Source organism: Ziziphus jujuba, chromosome 8, assembly GCF_031755915.1.
Source record: "Ziziphus jujuba cultivar Dongzao chromosome 8, ASM3175591v1".
Taxonomy (NCBI): Eukaryota; Viridiplantae; Streptophyta; class Magnoliopsida; order Rosales; family Rhamnaceae; genus Ziziphus; species Ziziphus jujuba.
The window spans coordinates 12,141,249-12,161,913 of record NC_083386.1 but is presented as its reverse complement, the minus strand read 5'-3'; the positions used below and the strand labels follow the sequence as shown (position 1 = coordinate 12,161,913).

The 20,665-nt window shown below is 33.4% G+C and overlaps 1 protein-coding gene across 3 annotated transcripts; it reads right to left on the bottom strand.

Moving 5' to 3' along the window:
• Window positions 1–155: 155 nt before the first annotated feature.
• On the bottom strand, window positions 156–5,158 carry LOC107413534 (UDP-glucuronic acid decarboxylase 6). Of its 3 annotated transcripts, none has more exons than XM_016021505.4 (14): window positions 4,966–5,158; window positions 4,571–4,674; window positions 4,129–4,228; window positions 3,074–3,160; window positions 2,751–2,838; window positions 2,424–2,515; window positions 2,134–2,198; window positions 1,963–2,051; window positions 1,588–1,665; window positions 1,369–1,462; window positions 1,089–1,155; window positions 929–992; window positions 788–828; window positions 156–609 (listed from the first exon to the last, which is right to left on the bottom strand). In XM_016021505.4, the coding sequence occupies exons 3-14, from the start codon at window positions 4,204–4,206 to the stop codon at window positions 427–429; spliced, it is 1,026 nt and encodes a 341-aa protein (XP_015876991.1). In that variant the 5' UTR covers window positions 4,207–4,228; window positions 4,571–4,674; window positions 4,966–5,158; the 3' UTR covers window positions 156–426. The 3 variants fall into 3 exon arrangements, with proteins under 3 accessions (XP_015876991.1, XP_015876992.1, XP_015876993.1); XM_016021506.4 differs by lacking the exon at window positions 4,966–5,158 and adding an exon at window positions 4,754–4,901; XM_016021507.4 differs by lacking the exon at window positions 4,571–4,674.
• Between the last annotated feature and the right edge of the window lie 15,507 nt (window positions 5,159–20,665).

Below are 20,665 nucleotides of genomic sequence, written 5' to 3'. Positions count from 1 at the left end.
TAGGATAAGCTCATTCTTTTCTTCTTCTACTTGTTCTTCTTCTTCTTCTTATCATTATTATTATCATCTTTCTCATTGAGAACGAGGGATTCAAAGAAACAATGACTTCGTCGTTCAAACGAAAGAAAGATACCGCAAAAGAATGCACCAGGCAATAAACCAAAAGCTTTCTTTATATAAAAACCAAATACATCTCAAAAACCGATGCAGAGTGTAAGTTCCCCCTGTTCCTTGTATAAGACAAAACATAGATTTATTTATTCCTCTACTAAATGATAACATGTAAAAAAATAAAAGGAAACATATTTAAGGGAAAAGAACATCTGTATCTCCGAACACTTTGACAATAATATTTCCCACTCAATTAAGTGGGAACACAAAATAGCAACTCCGGCATTGTATTTTCTCTATATGCTACATGGTTTTTCACTCCTTTGGGACACCAAGTCTCGTCCTGAAATCATCCTCCATGAGAGGAAGGCCATCACGCAACTTGACCTTCGGTTGCCATCCTAAAAGCTCATTTGCTTTTGTGATGTCTGGCTTCCTTTGGCGAGGATCATCGGGCGTGTTCTCTACCATTTTGATCTCCACATCTGGATTGATAAGCTGCAAGTCATATAACAAAGCATATTAGCTGTCGAATTTTAATTACGAAGGGTGAACTGATGGTACACATCAACATTTTGTCAAGTCAAAAGGGGATAGCATCATCATTATATATGACAAAAGAATCACCATACTCCGCTAAACAGATAAAATGAGAACAAGGCAAATAGATACTGACCTCCTTCACATTCTCTGCAAGTTCAAGCATTGTAAATTCACCTGGAAAGAATAAGTGACAATTTAGTTATGGCAGGCAAATACTGTCGATAATATATTTTATTCTCATAGCAGAGACAAATAGCTAGAGTTCATGAAATACCTGGATTCCCAATGTTGATTGGTCCAGTGTTTTCACCTTCCATAAGTCGAATAAGACCATCAACCTTCAACATTTAATGCAAAATTAGTCTCATGCTCGTGTTTAGAAATAACTTGATCATCCACACTATTACAAAGATAAAACAATAAATTTCACATACCATGTCAGAGACATAACAGAAACTCCTGGTTTGTGTTCCAGGTGCTTGGACGGTCAAGGGTTCACCACTACGTAAATAAACAACATATGTGACAAACCAAGAGAGGCGATTCACCGGTTAGTGTCTGTAAATGTGTGTTTTTGTGTGTGTGTGTGTGTGTGTGCACGTGTGTATCTGTGTGTCTGTGGATGTGCATGAGTGTGCCAGCACAAGTACAAATAGTTTGTGGTTAGGATGAAAAGTGTTCATAATACATTGATAACACTGTAACTGAACTTACCGGATTGCTTGAGCAATGAAGTTGCTGACAACCCGACCATCATCGATATTCATACGAGGTCCGTATGTGTTAAAAATCCTAGCAATCCTTATTTCTGTCGATGAAAAATATTTAGCATGTTCAAACACAAAACTTTGAGAACAGCTCATATTTCAGAAGCACATACACCAGACAGGAAAGAAGATTAATTATTTTTTTAATGCACAAGGGGGGACTTACCAATTCCATGTTGCCTATGATAATCAAACATCAAAGTTTCAGCAACACGCTTCCCCTCATCATAGCAACTCCTAACTCCTGTTACATTTTTGTAAGCACATCAACATGTTAATGTTATTAACATGTTATGAATTACATTACTAGACATCTCCGTTTAATTTTATTTTGACAGTAAAAATTGTGTTAAAGATAAAATTGACTTTCTTTGAATGAGAACTTCAAGAGTTTTTTGTGTTTCAAGGTAAACAATTAAACATCATAATGAAAAGAAAAAATAGAAATGAATACCAAAGGGTACAGATAAATTACAACTACTTAAAGTAAAAAAGTTATCAATTTATAACATTTAATATCAGTTATAGAATGAACATGTACCAATTGGGTTGACGTTTCCCCAGTAGCTTTCAGTCTGAGGATGCTCAAGCGGATCTCCATACACCTCTGAAGTGGATGTTAGCAAAATCCTGTTCCACATTGTTATCTCATGAGTAACAGAAGTTTCAAAAATGAATATGTATTTAAAATAGACTAAATAACAATCTCAACCTTGCCCCAACTCGCTTGGCAAGTCCCAGCATGTTCAATGTACCAATTACATTTGTTTTTATTGTCTGTCAAAAACAGATTTTAATTAGTTAAACCACCATTTCATACACCAAAAACAACGATCCACCAAGTCACTTGACACAAGTAAGAAATAGCCTTTTGGTAAAGATAAGGAAAGGCAGGATTAGTTACTAATGGACACCTTTCTGCTGAAAATAAAGTCTTATGCAACATCTAAGTTAGTGATTCCGAAAGGTTCTCAAGTAGATATAAAATGGAGATATATGTACCTTTACAGGATTGTATTTGTAGAAGATTGGAGATGCAGGGCAAGCAAGATGATATATTTGATCAACCTCAATAAGCAATGGCTCTGTGACATCTGTGCGTAGAAAAGTCGATACATGAATAACAATGGAAAGAAAATGGCATAGAAAGTTCAAGCATGCCGAATGTATAAAATATAAGAGTTGTAGGATTGCAGTGCTTTCACATAAAATGAATAGGAATTTATGAATGTGAAAATTTAAGGAATACACTCTGCATACTTATATAAAATCAAATCTAGGATTAGCCAAAATAAAAAATAAATAATAATAAATAATAAAAAATCATACCATGGCGAATGAGCTCAAATCTTGGATGACCAATCCATTTCTTCAGGTTGTCTTTTGAACCAGTAAAGTAGTTATCAACAACAATAACCTGAAATGCAAAACACATTTATAAGATATTAATACACTTCAAGTGTGAATAGATGAACTAACAGATATGTGAACTGAGGGCTTTTTTTTTTTTTTTTGTTTTTTGAGCTGCTGCTGCTCTTCTGTGCATGCACTATATACATGTAACTAACAGCTATATATGTGGAACCTTCTCAAATGTTCTATCATCTATGACCTGAAGTGAAAAACTGACTATCTCCAGTATAGATATCTACCTCGTTCTTCTCTTTTTCCATCAACCTGTCAACTAGATGAGAGCCAATAAACCCAGCTCCTCCAGTGACCAAGATTCTCATATTGGCCTGCCACCAAAAGGAATACATATTATCAAGTCATATTTAAGCAACCCGATGGCAAAAGAGCAAAAAAATTGTTTCAGTAATGCCAAAAAGCATTCCCACCCCAATATCTAAAAGAACAAAGTTCATTTATAGAATAATAGATCTTAATCAGAAAACCATTTCCTAAGAAAGTATGATCAAAGACTGAATATCCGATCCACTGAATCTACATTTCCACAATCATAGAGGAATAAGTCCATCAAATTTTCTCAAAATTCATCCCTAAGATCCAGCCATTTTGCTTTTTGTTTAGCAACGTTAGAGAAATTTAAAAGTATTAAACTCTCTTTCTTCTTAAGGGAAAAAATAAATAAATAAATAAATAAAAACCTTTTAAAACTAATCTAATGCATTGTACCGTCCAGTGCTAAAAAGGGACAACTTTTAGAAAAACAGAAGGTGGAAAAAAATTGTAGCTTCTCAGTCCAAAAAATTGCAAGGGGAAAAAAAAAAAGAAAAAAAAAAAACTATATGGCTAATTACAGGACAATTACACAGCCATCCTACAGCTTAATATATTTGAAAACCAGTTCACATGCACGTAAACAAAACAAAATTAACGATTATTACCAACAACTTCACTACCAGCTAATTAACAAGTGACTCTTTCTAGATTGAAACTCCATATTTAGTTTAATTGAAAAATCTTTGAATGTCAAATACTGTAGCATTACAAAGAATTGCAGAAAGGTCATGCGAGCTGCAAAACACCTGCATACCCAGATTTGAGTCCTCTGAATTAAAATTTTAAACTTGCAAACCAGAAAAACCAAAAAGTCAAGCAAAGAAGACTGACGAAAATAGCCATGAAAGGTTCAAATATAGTGTAAATGGATAACAACCAGGAAGATCAATAGTAAGAGATAAAACCGAACGAAATCGTAGAAAATGACAAGAAACCAAACAAATCGAATTGGTCCAGATCTTACCTGAAAAAATTTGGCACTTCTTAACGGAGATGGAGTAGGTGGTGGCTTTCTAGATCCGTTGGAAGCTTCCATAGCCATAACTCAGATCCTTCTTGAAATCCTGAGACCAAACAATCAAGAAGCTAAATCAAGATGAAATTCAATCCCAGGAAGCTCATAAATTATACATATTCCTATTAGGAAAAGAGCAATCCACCAAGGATTATAGTTATATCATATGACCGAAATCAAAAGATAAAAAATGCAACATTTGATTTAACAAAGAATTCACAGAAACCCACAATATTATGCACTAATATCTCAACAATTAGACCAACCCATGAGCTTAAATTTCAAAAAACTATTAGAAATTTATAATCCAAAAACATTCATGACAGTGAAAAAAATATTCATCTTTCACATTCACATCCCAAGATCAAAAAACCAATAAAACTCAGATCACCTGCCCAGAGAATGCAATTCCTCAATTTCCTCAAATCGGTTCTTGATATATGACCAACTGAAGGATTTAGACACCCTTATATATAGAATTGGAAAACCCAAAAACTGAAATTCAAAAATAATATTATTTAATTAAATAGAAAAAAGAAAAAAGGAAAAAAGGGTACTACCAAACCGTACCAACCAGAGAGATAGAGAGGAAAAATAAATAAATAGGCAAAATTCTTCAAAAACACGAAAAGTAGAAAGTCATCAAAGCTTCTATGTTATGAATTAAAACTATTCAGATCTGAAATCTGAATCTGACACTACCACCCCATGCTCAAACAAATTCCCAATCCAATGCCCAAAAAAAAAAAAAAAAAAATTAATAAAACATTGTTGGCCAAAATTTACCTCAGGGAGAGATATAGAGAGTAAAGTGATGGGAAATTCGAGGTTTTTGGTTTTTCTACTGATTTTTAAGGTCCTCCCAAATGGCAATGTGGGTACGTGAAGAAGTAAACACTGAATTTGTGTATTATTCTATGTATACATACATTACATATATATATAAACACACACAAACACACGCACTTCGTGGGTGTTAGTGTTCCACTACAACCGAAATTCACGATGGCTCTTCCCACCATCTTCTAACCTCTACCATCCGGTTCCTACGTTTTACCAATCAGTTTGCGCCACGTCATACCCTGACCTCTTCCAATTGTCTCACATGCAAAACCCCGGATTTTATCTTCTTTTTTTTCATTTTTTTTTTTTTTTTTAACCTGGCTGCGTTTCGTAGACGGTGAGTCCTACGCCGTGCTTGGCGAAACCACCAATCAATGGTTGCCACTTCGATATGTTAAAGTCATTTTTCAACGTTTTACTTATTTTAGTGGACTTCTTTTTAATTTAATTATTTGACCTTTTTTAAAAAAATTATATAATACATGATTAATTATTATAAATTTATACAAAAATATATATTTTTTCTTACTATAATATAAAACAACGGGACAAAATATGTAACAACTTTTTCTTTTTTCTTTTTTGGCATTCCGTTGTTTTATTATAATCTCCTCAAACAATGATGAGTTTGAATTTTCTCATTTTTAGATAAAACAAAAAAAAATAGATATATATATATATATATTTATATATTATCGGATTGTCTCCTATATAACATGTGACATACCATATGTCTTATCTGTATTTCATCTAGAATTTTATTATATTAATAAAATAATCAAAAGTGATATCATCATAATATTCTGGATTACACAAATTACATAAAACGTGTCATTACAGGCCCACCTAAATTATCTAAGTGAACTGATTATTCTACGAGCATAATATTAAAGCACTAAAGTTAGATTATTACTATGGCTTTCAAATTTATACAGCAAATTTTGTAATAATAATAGCCATTGTTTTCCGAACAAAAATTCAAATTTAATCCCAATATAAAAATTAATAAGTCATGGTTATTAGTAATAAATATCTAAGGACATTATTGATAGTTATATAGTAGTTTATGGTAATTTATCACAAACAAAAAAAAAAAAAAAGTTTATGGACATTAAATTTGGTGGTAGACTGGTAGTTAACTAGGTATAGAGTAGATTCACCCAAAAAAAAAAAAAAAATAGGTATAGAGTACAAAAAAATAAAAAATAAAAAATAAATAGGTACAAGAGTAAGTTAGCTTGGGTGGTACAAAGACCATGTGATTATTACCAAGGCAGAGACAAAATTGAACAGCTACGTAAGGGCGGGGTAGAGGGGCACAGAGAGAGAGAGAGAGAGAGAGAGAAATAGAAAAATAAAAATTAGGGGATAAAAGAAAGATACACGGAAAGTCTATGAACGTCCACGCTGTAGAGTAAATCCGCTGCGTCAGATCCAACACACCCCTACATTCATTATACAAGGTGCTCAAGTTATCTAGCTGTCCTTTTCTTTACGATTTTCATGCCACTTGATGTGAATTTCACTGACTCCTTCTCATTCCTACGTAGAAATTCAACTTTCCTTTGCTTTAACTTTACTTTTCACAATTAAAATATTCTTCTGAAAGGCTAATTTGATATGCATAATAAATAGGGATACGTACACAAATTTACATTGTAATTTGAAAATTTTTCACATCTATTTTTAAGTTTTGATTTTGATTTTGATTTTTTTTTAGATATTACCCTTTTAATTTCTTATTGTTTACAAATAATTTCTTTTCGATGTATAATAACCTATTGTGTTTAAAATTAAAAAGTGGAAAGAGATTAATGTCCATCTAAATTAAAACATAAGATTTACTGAAACAAATTTCATTAAGTTCATAAAACTTCTTATCATATATTGACTACTACCTTAGATTTATATATATTATGTTAAAATCTAATTCAAACACAATTCAATCTAAAATATCTTTCTTCCCCTTTTTTCCTCCCAATTATATGTTTCAATATAAAACCTATTTAGGAACCAAACAATTTTTTTGTTTTAAAAACTTTTAAGTTTGTAATCTTGTAATTTTTCTGTCAATATTTTTATTATATTATTTTCTTTTATTAAAACATTTTCTTTCTTGTTTTTATTTTTAAGAAAAATCTCATTTATCAAACATATATATGTGGATGTGGATGGGATTTTTTTGCTTCGATTTTCTCTTGGAAGGATCTTAAAGTCTTTGGCAGAGACCCCACATCTTGGATAGTAATTTTGTTAAAGCAATTAGAGGCAGATTAAGAAACATCTTGGAGGGTAATTTTGTTAAGGCAATTGGAGGTAGATCAAGAGATATATGTCTTCCTGGTCAATAGTTCCTCAAGGTGTTAAGATTAAAACTGTAGATTAGCTAGATGTTATAGCAATAAAGACCATCCTGATTAATGAAATTTGAAATGAAAAAGAATCTAAGAGGAAGTATATGAAAAAAAATTAGAATCCAAGAATAAAAGTGAAAAACTTTCAAACTATGAGGTAAGTTTTTGTAATAATCCCATAATAAATATGAAAATAAAATACTTATTTTATAATATTACTTTTTTTTTGTTTGGTAGATTTTTAAATTAAGGAATGATAATCCTTCATTCGAATTGTTAGTTATTCCATTTTAAAATTTGAAAATTGTTATTCTTATATTGTTTTAATATAAATAAGCTTTAAATATATTATTACTATATTTGTAATAAATTTAAATTTAGATTGTTCATTATGTTTTTAAAACATATAAATAAATATAAAAGTTGAATTTTTATTAATTTTAACTAAATTTAATATTTATAAAGGCTAAACTTTGAATCTAATTATTTATTGTTACTAAACATATAAATAGAAATCATAATTTATTTTCCTTATTTTTATCTCCATGAATAGTTATTCTCATTTCAATAAAAATAATTATTTTGTAAACTAAATATGTTCTAAAATTAATATTTTAGATATTAATTTGAAATCAACAATTGCAATTGAATGGTGGTGCATTTTGACCTAAAATAAATCACCAATAATCATTGTGAAATGAATTGAGGCTAATATTGGTGCATTTATTTATTTATTTTTTGTTAGGTATGATTAAATGTATGAAGTTTTGACTTTTGATTGCAATGATACAGCTTTACTTATTTATATTTAATAAATAATATAGCTTTAAGTTGTTAATGATTGTCTGGAGAGCACATGGCTATTTTGGCTGTGATGAATAAAAGCAAAATGATGTAAAAGAATCTAATATCTACTTTAATATTTTGCATGTAAATTTGGAAAGGAAAAAATTAATGGATGCATGAACAAAACTTTCTAAAAATCTTTGCCTATATATGGACATATTCATCAGTGGAAGTATTTTCTTGGATGAGTACAAAACATAATAAAAAAAAAAAAGAAAAGAAAAAAATTAAGTTTTTTCTTTTGGTGAATTAAAAAAAAAAAAAACTTTAAGTTAATTTCATATCATTAGGAAATCTGCATCACCAATTAAAAATTAAAGTTGTCCCATAGGGACAGTAAAGTCATAAGGCATTGTTTTAAGCTTTTAATAAATGGAATGATTTTAAATTTAGATTTTCAATTTTTTGGTGAATCATTCAGACCTTCAATTTGAATAAAAGAAAATTTCAAATTTATATTTATAATTTTAGGATTCATGAAGGCTACTATATATATGTATATAAATATATATATTTCTTTTTTTGCAATAATAAAAAACAGTCAAGATTTTCTTTTGATCTAACTTCTACCTAAGCCTTTTATAATCCAATTGTACATGGCAATAAGTAGATCAATGGTTAAGATTATTTATTTGCTTTAGTATCTATTTCTTTTTATTTATTGATGCTTTAAATATTATTTTAATGAAGTAAACTCTAGCTTTAAAATAAATTGTCAAAAATTATAATAGCTTTAAATATTCTACAAATACTAATATAGCTATTTTGTTTCTTTGAAAAATAATAAAATCATTTTATAGATATATTTTAAAAATCTATACCGTTTATAAGAAAAACAAAATTCTGAAAAAAAAAAAAGTTATGGAAATGAGAAATTGTATTGCTATATATTTGTATAGAAAGGATTCATTAAAAATCCATAATTATAAATTAATAGTTGATTATATGATAATATAAAATAATAATATAGATGATGATGGAATATATTATATATTTAAATTAATAACATTAAGCAAGTAAAAATAAAAAGATGATAGAATATATTATATTAAATATTAAGGACAATCATATTTAATATAAGATTGATTTGATTGATATATTAACAATTACATGGAAAATTATCAAATAAACAACAATTTCAATCACTCAAAAACTTTATATGGTATTGAGATGACATTTATAAAATATAATATAATTGTAATAATTATTTTATATATTTTTATTAATAAATAATTTTATCAATATATATATATATATATTACATATTTTTATTAATAATAGTTTGTTTATGACTGTTATCACTTATTATAAATCAATTGATTGAAAGAAATTTAACATTTATTCAATATTTTAGCAATTTTTATAGTCAATTTGATAATTAATTAATTAAATAAGCTAATTTTAAAATTTCAATAAAAATTTTTATTTTCCAAAATTAGTTTTTGTAAATGATTTTCTTTTTTTTAAGTTTTTACGATTATTCAATATTTTTTAATATTTCTATAAAAAATTATATTTTCAATCGTTCGTTAACATTTAAATTTTGAACTTTGGTTTAAATAAAGGGAAAATTTCAACTATAATCCTTGAGATTTACCATAATTCAATTTTGATTCCCCAACTTTCATGCATTACAATTTCGGCCCCTATCATTAGTTACACACTCTTATGGTTAACAGATGAAGGATAAATTCATCTTTATGCATATGTTTTATCTCTGATTGATGTGTCTTGTGTATAAAGCTTGAGGAGTAAGCAATATCATACATGAAGCAGACCACGAATTGAGAGCTTCACCTCTTTGGCGTGAAATTTCCTTCCTTGAGCAAGTAGAAGACCATGAATTGAGGTTAGGGTTTCTCTTTTCTTAATTTTTTTCATTTTATTTTAAATCGATGGGTTAGCATATGCTTAGGAACATTTTATTGTTTCAATGAAGTTTGTAATTTTCTTTTATTTTTATTTTTTTGCATCTGTGAGTATTTTTTTTAGTTAGGGTTTTTTTAAAATCTAAATAAACAAAAGTCATTAATCGAAACATTTTCTTAATTTGAAATATCCTAATTCTATTTCAAGTAAAACGTGTTTTTCATTAAGTCTGATTTATCTTTTTATGCATTTTTTACTAAAATTTTGTTGAAATTTGGATATCTTATTTCCAGCTTGTTAGAGGTGTACACAGTTTGGACCTACGACTGGGCAAAATCTGGAACAAGGCACATTTAAAGCTAAAAAAGTCAGTTTTTTTATCCTATTTTCTTAGTTTGTTTATGCTTTTTGCTTAGTATCTATGGTATATATTTTTGTTTTTGAGTGAGTTTAATATAGTCTATTTGGTAAATAATGTATGTTTATAATTTATGATTTGCTGCTTCATAATATATGTTGGTAATGATGCAATGTTCTATGTGGAATTTATGCTCATATGGTTTTGAATTTTTTTTTACTATGGTATTTTCCAAGTTTTTAGATTATGTTCTAAATTATGAGGATGTTCATGTTGTATATATATATTTTTTTCTATGTATTTTGTTTTCATCTATTTTACAACAAAATATCATTAGAGCTTGAAATTAGTTGTTTAGCAGATAGGCTTAAACCATTTTATGTGGAATTTTATAAATATAGCCTTGTAGTTATGTGGGCGGATACTAAGATATTAGTATTAGGTATACCATTTGAGAAAAGAGAAACTATAGATGTATATGTTAGGTTACCATGGAAAAATGGCAAGAAAGTGAAAATAGAAACTGATTATCAGTTATTGGATGTTTTTAAGATATTTATGAATAAAGGTATAGAAAGGGTCAATTTGGATGTAGATTTTATACCTCTTGCATGGAATGTCAATGAGATCCCTATGTCACTGTTTGCACCGCCACCTAAACTAGATTTTCAAACCATCCCTAACCATGAACCAAGTCCTATGCTATCATTTGAACACATTTCCTGTCAGGATCCGTCCAGAATTTCTTCCCCGGAACCCTAGACAGCCCTGATCCCAGGGAAACCCTACCGAACTCTCCAACGGAAAATCCGGCAGAGCCTCCCCTAAGGGATTTACTTACCACAAACCACCTGCACTGAAAACACACTTCTAAAAACATCCCCTTATTCCTCCCACAAACTACAAACTGTTCCACAAATTTCAGCACTTCTTAAAAGCAACAACAGTCCAGTGCATAAATAAAACAGAAGTATCCCAATAGTATACAGAGCTTTAAGAAGTGCTAAACAACAGAAATACAACAAGGCTGAAAGAAATAATACACTGAAATGAAAGAGTACAAAGGTACTTCTCGAAACACAATAGCAGCGGAAAACTTGGTTCGCTCCGGAAGAACGTCTACCACCACTTGCACCTAAGGGAACGGAATTTAAGAGTGTGAGATGCTAATCATCTCCGTGAGTAACCCAAACTACTGAACACCTTTTGCAATAATAAAAATAATAGTAATAGCAATTAAGGAATAGAACACATACCAACAATTAATAAATAAATAATAATAACTGTTGGAAAAATAATAATTTCCCACAAAACTCTCACCAATCGCTCCGTTTGAAATGTTCCCTTTTTAAAACCTTTTCGCAAAACCCAATGTACATACCTCCCAAAAACCAAGGGATTAAACCATTTGATAAACAATAAATAAATAGAAAACATACCCCAAATATATAATAAAAATATAATAAATTATAATAAATCATTTTGAACACCTTTGGGGTTTAAACCATTATTTGTAATTTACACCGACGCACCACACCATATACCGGTGATGCCCTCCGATACCCAGCGTCCCGAGCACTGACTGGCGGGGGGGTTAAAGAGAGAAACCTGCAACGGTCACTTCGGCGTCCCGACTGCTAAAAACCATCACCCGGCCAAGGAGGGGGGCGGCTATGCGCAACAATAACCTTGCCTGCCCACGGTCCAATGGCAACTCACGGGTGAAGTAATAACCGCACGCTAAACCATATAATAACCGCGTGCTACCACGTGTCCATACACCATACACCAGAACACCAATACTGTATGAGTGCGTCTAAAAATAAACAATAATAACCAACCGTACCGTTTTTCCAAAACCACTGTGGGAAGTATACCATATTTTCACAAAACACCATCCCACATATTTTTATTTAAACAACCCGGTACGAAACAGCGATAACAACAAACCACAATTTTCACGAAGTACGAAATGCAACCATAAAAATACAGCGAGCATAATTTATAAAATTCAAACCAATATTTTCGTAAAATATTTAACCCAATTATGCCCGAAAAATAAATTTAAAACCACGTACAAATACTACCAAAATACACCTTGCTCATGCATAATAAATTAAACCACAATATAATTCATAAATAAATCACACCACATGAGCATAATTTAAATACCAATTTAATATAATTAATTGCCCAAAATAATTTTTGAAGGTGGGTCACTCACCTGGAGCACGCAAATCAACTAAGATCTTCCTCGGGATCAACTCCACTACTCGCGCGTGCACCTAAACAACCACAGTGCACAAACCAAAAATATTAATATTTTATTCGGGTAATTTCCAAATGGGTACCCGGGGAGCGAACACCAAACGATATCTAAGGGGTTACGAGTAATATACCGAACCGAAGCTCGCGTGATGAGGATCACGGATTCGGTCTTACTTTCCGGTGATCGGACCCGACGGGGTCGGAATCTCGCCGGAAAGCTTTTCGAGTTTTGGCTCCGCAATTCTCCCAAACCGTCGCGAATTGGCGGAAATGGAAGCCGGATTCGGGTTCAGGAGGTCGAACACAGCGGACTGGAGCTGGCCGAAAATTCGGGTACTCACCGAAATAGTACTTTTCGGCGAGCCGCCGCGGTCACCGGCAACCTTCGCCGGCGGCGGCGCGTGCGGTGGCCGTTGGTCGTGAAATTTTGCAGACTTGTAGATCGTGAGGAGAGCAACCCAACGGGACCGGCGGTGAGCAAAACGGAGGTCGGACGGTGGAGAAATCACCGTTTGAAGATTTCCGGCCCCTCGCCGGAAAACGCTCTGATCCCGGGGCGTCGGTGGTCCGATGGCCATGATTTTTGGTGGGTCGCCCGGACTTGAGGAGAGGATCAAGGGTGACTGGCGCGTGTGGCCGGAAAATGGCCGGAAGTGGGTTGATTTGCGGTGGCCGGCGGTGGAGGGGAAAAACTCGCCGCCGATCTTCGGAGGTCCGATCCGGGCGCGTCCGGCGGCCGTTCGCCGTGAAACTTGGAGGTTTTTCCGGAAATGTGGAGGGCAAGCTTGCTAGCCGGTGCGTGCACAGTAACTCGGCTGGAACAGTGGAAAAACTCCGGTGGCCGGCGGTCTCTCTCTCTCTCTCTTTCTCTCTCCTCTCTCTCTTCCCCGAGAATTTTATCAAATAAAAACCCATGTGTGATACTGTTCATTCCACGTGGACCAATCAGAAGCTGACATGTGGCATTTCACTGTTCACAGACCCAAAAACATTAAAATAATACGGTATCCGGTAAACTTCAAACGTCCATAACTTTTTAACCGGATGTCCGTTTTGAGCGTGCCGCTAGTCTGTGAACTCGTATCGACGAGCACTTCACAACCATGCACGAGTCAAAGCTCATTTCCCCATAAACAAAAAGTCAACTCTGGCACCCCTTGGACAGTTTGGACCGCAACTTGTTTCGTCCATAACTTCCAAACTGTAGCTCCGTTTTCGACGTGCTACCAGTCTACAAACTCGGGGCATCGTGCACTTCACCACGGTACCCTGGTCAACTCAAAATTCCCACAGAGTCAAAAAGTCAACTTTTGACCCCTTCGGTCAACGATCAACGATCAACCTCGGTCAACGTGCACGGATTCCGGTGCGATTTGGGACGGGGTGTTACATTTCCATTCATGAAGTGACTCTTATTCAACCATCCGAACCCATTCTCAAACCATGAACCAACTTCTATGTTATCATTTGAATCCATTTCCAATCATGAAGCAGCTCCAATTCCACCATCTGAACCCATCCCCAATCATGAAGAACATCCTATACCATCATCTGACCTCATCCCTAATAATCCTAAAGTAAACTCTAATAAAAAACATATCCCCACACATAAACACATTCCCAGTAAAACAGCTATAGATGATGCAGAAAATGATGAGGAACTTGATCCATATGAATAGTTTAAATGGAATGATGAAGATGATGATGGTGTTAAACAAGTTGAGAATGTGACAGTGGACAATGATGGTGATAGTAGTGGAAGTGGCAATGAGATAGATTTATCACATTATAAGGTAGATGGTGAGGAGAAGATGAGAGTCCAACTGCAAGGTTAGTTAGAGGTATGAGTGGAAATGTATATAAACCTTTAGCTAATGGAGGGACCAAATTGGCATTATTTCAAGTTTTTGAGAATGTGAAAAAGTTTGGAAAAGTCCTAAATACATATGATGTACAAGAGGGGGTTTAGGTCGATAAAAATTAAGAATCAGAACATAAGGATTATTGCATGTTGTGGGAATATTGTGAGCTATCCTTGAAGAATTCATGCATCTCTACTGTATGATGAGATAATTTTCAAGATAAAAACTTATTATGAAGAGCATAGAGAATCCTATTGCTATAGGTACTTGGATTGCCATCAGTTAAGGGATTAGTTTAGGTCAAATTTAGATGCAAAGTATATAAAAATTCTAGAAGAAGTGATGAAAAGGTTTGGACTTGAATGTCACAAACAAAAATTGTATTGGGCTAAGAGAATTGCACTTGCTTCACTTGATGATGATTATGCAAAGTATTAACCCAAGTTACATAAGTATGCTAGTGTTCTTAAGGTTATGAATCCTGAAACAATGGTATAATCAAGTCAATTAGGTCTGTTTTGTCTGAAAACCCTCGATTTCAAAGGTTTTTTCTTAGTTTTCCAGCTCAAAAGTTAGGCTATTTGAATGGCTGCAAACCATTTATTGGTTTTGATGGGTGCCATTTTAGAGGGCCTTTTGGAGGGGTTTTGCTAACTGCTGTTCGTTTGGATGTAAATAGCTATTTGTTTCCAATTGTAGTTGCCATTTGTGAAGTTGAAAACCTAAGTAATTGGTCTTGGTTTGTAGAGCTGTTGCATAATCATGTTGGTGTGGCAGAGAGGATAACCATTACATTTATGACAGCTGGTAAAAAGGGGTATCGAGTGCCTTAACTCACTTATTTTCGAGGAATAAAAATAGATATTGTGCGAGGCATATATTTACTAATTTCAAGATTAAGTTTCCAGAATTGCAAGTGAGGAACCTGTTTTGGGATGCATGTAAGGCAATAAATGTACAAGAGTTCAACTATAACATGAAAGCGATTAAGACAATTTCAATGGCCGCTTATGACTAGTTAATGGCAATTCTTGCTTCGTATTTAGTATTAAGTTTGACCAAGTCACTAAAAATGTGACCAAGTCAATTAACAACAAATTAAATGGTCATAGGGATAAATTAATACTGTCTTTACTTGAGTATATCAGCAGAATAATGATGAGGATGTTCCATGAAAGACATACAAAAGCTCTTACTTGGATAACTAATATCCCTTCAAAAATGTAAGATAGTCTTAATTTGTTTAGAAAGGAAGCCAAAGATTGCAAAGTTATGTAGGCTGGTAATGAAAAGTTTGAGGTGATTGAGGATACCAAGGTGGTTATTGTTCATTTGGATAAGTTTTCCTATGCTTGTGGAGCCTAACAAATAAATGGCATTCTATATAAGCATGTATTGGCATGCATTGTTGACAAGAGAGGTGACTCCACTGCATATGTGGATAAAAGCTTAACCAAGAAAGCTTATTTGGCCACCTATGACAACATGATCCACCTTATACCTAATGAATTCGAGTGGCCTGAAGTTCAAGTGGATAGATTATTACCATCACAAAGCAAAAGGCCACCTGAATGGCTAAAATTGACGAGAAAAAGGGAACTAATGAACCATTGAGGGAGCAAAAATTATTTGCACTTAGATGTGGGATTTATAGGGATCTTAGCCATAACAAAAGGTCATGTTCTCAGGTTCAAAACAACAGAAAAAAGGCAAGATGGAGGAAGGTAATGTAATCAATTCATATGCTTATTCTAATTATTTAAAAACAAACAAATTTGCTTATAACCTTTAACATTATACTTTATTATTTAGGATGGATGTGGTTAAGGATAAGGGAATGCTGGAACTACAAATGCAACAGCTTCGGTAAATAATTTATATAAGTTTTGTTCAGTTTGTTTAGTATTTTTACTTAAGTATACAATCTCTAATATCATGATTTATATCTTAATATTAAGGCTGAAAGTGGTTAAGAGATTGGCAATGGTTTAACTACAACAGTAGCAGTAACAACTTCAACACCAGTAACAACATCTTTAGTTGCAAGAGGTTCAACCTCATTACTTTTTCTTCTTGCACAGGTATAATAGTTTTTGGAATTTATTTGTAAGATGGATTACAATATGTTAAACTAAGCATACCATTAATTCTTGGATTGAATTTTGTAGGCAAAGAGAAGAACAAGTTGTAGGTTAGTCAACCAGCAACTATGTTTTGCTCAGGTAGTAATAATTATTGGAATGTTAGGTTGGTTTATGTTTTTTGAATTGGGAGGCTATGAATTCCAATTGTGCATATTGTTTATGCTTTTTAGGACATAAAATATAGTATAGCAGTGTGTACCTATTTTTGAAGAAACTACGAAAAGTATACTTTATATTATTTGTCTGGTGCAAATAGTATGAAATTATACTATTTTTTTGGTGCAAGTGACATTGGTATATGTTTGGTGCATAATTGTAAAGCCACAGTTAGATTTTTTGATAGTTGGGCTTATACCCCTTGTTTTCGTATAGCCATAATGTAACAAATGTAAATACACATATATGAATGCATCATAACTTGACGAATTGATATTATAAATGAAAGTTTTTTTATTTAGTAACTAAAATTACATGGTATTTACATTATATAACAGTTATTTCATTATTGTTGACATGAATATTGCAATTGTTATGCCAAAAAATAGCATATTGACCAGCATAATCATCTTAATCCCATTTTCCATTGCCTCTCAATTTTGTACTCTTACTGTTAAAGCTTGAATTTGGAGTTGGAGTTAGGATAGATTTTCACTTTGTTAGCAGCATTATTTCCTCTCTTGATTATTTGCATCATCATTGTATTCTTCTCTATCAGGAATCTAAAATGTATAGAAATTGCATTTTACATTATTATAGAAAAAAATACAATTTTGATGGATTTGTATTGGACTTTGATATCTTTATGGCTGTTTTTTTTTTTCCTATAGCAGCATATTCTACTTTTGAACATTATTATTCCTCCATTGATTTCAGAACTTCCACAAGATGATTACATTTTTTTTTTTGGGGTTATTGGTGGTAAAGATGCAAGCTGGTAAGGTTTATGATGGTGAGATGCAAGTTTGTATATTGTGCATGGTGTAGGAAGTGTGTTTGTATATGGTGCATGTAACACCCCATCCTGAACCATGTCGGAATTTTTGCACGTTGACCGTTGACCGTTGACCGAAGGGGTCAAAAGTTGACTTTTTGTTCCGATTGAAATTCTAGGTTGACTGAGGTACCGTTACGAAGTACACGTTGGTACGAATCCGTAGACTGGCGGCACGTCCGATTTGGACATGTGGTTTGAAAGTTATGGACCTGTAGAGTTTTTTAAATACTGTATTATTTTAATATTATTTTTTTAACCGCGTAACGATGTGCCACGTGTGACTTATTGAAGGTGACCATGTGTCACCATGGTGAAATGCCATGTCAACCATGTGTAAAATCAAATTATTTTATTATTGTTTTAAATGATAATATTTTTGTTTAATTATTTAATTATTTTATTTCTTTTTTCTTTTCCTTTTCTTTTCTTTTTTCTTTTTCTTTTTCTTTTTCTTTTCCCCACGTGGGAAAACACCATTTCTTTTTTTCTTTTCTTTTTCTTTTTCTTTTTTTTCCTTTTTTTCCTTCTTCTTCCCCGAGCACCAAAACACAAAACACACAGTTTTTTTTCTCCCACCGGCCGTCCCTCTCTCTCTCCTTGCTGCACTTTTTCCGGCCACCCATACAGTACACGCGCCGGCCACCGTCCAAGCCCACCACCTCGCGAACTCGGCCACCAAATTTCCCGGCCAGCCGCCGCCGAACGCGCCCAGATCGGGCCGGCGAAGTCGCGGCGGCGGGTGGAAATTTTCCGACGATTCTTGCCGTTTCCGACCAAACCAGCCCGTCCCATACCTCTATCCCACTATTTTCGACCCCTTTGAGTCCATTTCCGGGGTTAGTTTGCCCAAAATCCCCACCGTTTGAAAGATCCCTCAAGATCAAAACCGGCCGAAGCTTTCCGACCAAATTCCGGCCACCTCCGGCGGAATTGGGGTCGATGGAGACCGGATTTGTGATCCTCATCCCACGAGCTTCGATTCAGTATATCATTCGCCTATTTTGGTTAAAGTTTGTGTTTGACCCCCCGGGTACCGGGTATTAATTATCCGAATAAAATATTAATTTATTTGACTGTCTGTGAATTTTGTTCTAGGAGCACCGGTGAGTCGTAAAATTGATCCCATGGTGGATCATAGTTTAATTGCGTGCTCCAGGTGAGTGACCCACCTTTAAAAATATTTTTGGGGTAATTAATTGTATTTATGTGGTATTAATTTGATATCTGTAATTGGTGCTCATGTGGTGTATTTTAAATATAATCGGGAAAAATATTATTTTATATATATATTTATCCATTGGTAATAAATGGAAATTTTGGGGTCATTAGAAATTCCCGATTATTATTTTATTGTGATTAAATGGTATTTATTACACATGAGCAAGTATTTTCAGTAATTAATTGTGTCTGGATTTTATATCATTTTTGGGCAATTAATTATGTTTGATTGGTATTTAAATTATGCTCATGTGGTGCAATTTAATTATGAATTTTATTGTGGTTTAATTTATTTATTATACATGAGCAAAGTGGATTTCGGTATTAATTGTACGTGATTTTAAATAATAATTTCCGGGCATAATTGAGTTAAATATTTTACGAAAATATTTGGTTAAATTTTATAAATTATGCCCGCGGTATTTTTATGGTTGCATCTCGTATTTCGAGAAAATTGTGGTTTGTTGTTATCGCTGTTTCGTACTGGGTTGTTAAATAAAAATATGTGGGATGGTAAGTGTGAAATTTTAATGTATTTTCCACGGTAATTTTGGAAAACGGTACGGTTGGTTGTTAAGGTTTATTTTTAGACGCACTCATACAGTATTGGTGTTCTGGTGTATGGTGTATGGACACGTGGTAGCGCGCGGTTATTATGTGGTTTAGCGTGCGGTTATTACTTCACCCGTGAGTTGCCATTGGACCGTGGGCAGGCAAGTTTGTTTGTGCACAACCGCCCCCCTCCTGGGCCGGGTTGATGGTTTTAGCAGCGGTACTGTCGGGACGCCGAAGTGACCGTTGCAGGTTTCTCTCTTTAACCCCCCGCCAGTCGGTGCTCGAGACGCTGGGTATCGGAGGGCATCACCGGTATATGGTGTGGTGCGTCGGTGTAAATTGCAAATAATGTTCTAAACCCCAAAGGTGTTCAAAAAATTATTTACTATAATTTATTATATTTTAATTATATATTTTGGGTATTTATTTATTTATTTATTTGTTGTTATTAAATTATTTGGTCCCTTGGTTTTCGGGGAGTACGTACATCGGGTTTTGTGAAAATGTTTTAAAAGGGGAACATTTCCAACGGAGTGAATAGTGAGGGTTTTGAGAGAAAGCATTACTTCAATTGTTTATTTATTTATTTATTTAATTGTTCGGTATTGATTTATTAAATCCTTTTATTTGATATATTATTATTAATATTAAAGGTGTTTAGTAGATAGGGTCACTCACTGAGATGATTAGCATCTCACACTCTTAAATTCCGTTCCCTTAGGTCCAGGTTGGAGACGTTGATTGTCCGGGGCGAGCCCAACGTCTCAGTTCGTTGCCGAAGGTTCAAGAAGTTTTTTTTCCCTTTTTCCTCTTGAACTTGTATTGTTTCTTTATCTGTCATTTTATAAATTCCACATTTGTTGTATAATGCTCTGTATACTGTATTGGACGTGTGGTTATTATTTATGCACTGGGTTGCCGCTGTTTTCTTTTGAAGTGCTGAAATTTGTGGAATCAATTTGTAGTATCGTGGGAGGAATAAGGGGATGTTTTTAGAAGTGTGTTTTCAGTGCAGGTAATTTATGATAAGTAAATCCCTTAGGGGAGGCTCTGCCGGATTTTTCGTTGGAGGGTTCGGTAGGGTTTTCCTGGGATCAGGGCTTGTCTAGGGTTCCGAGGAAGGAATTCTGGACGGGTCCTGACAGTGCAGGCAGTGTGGTGTAAGTTTATATTGT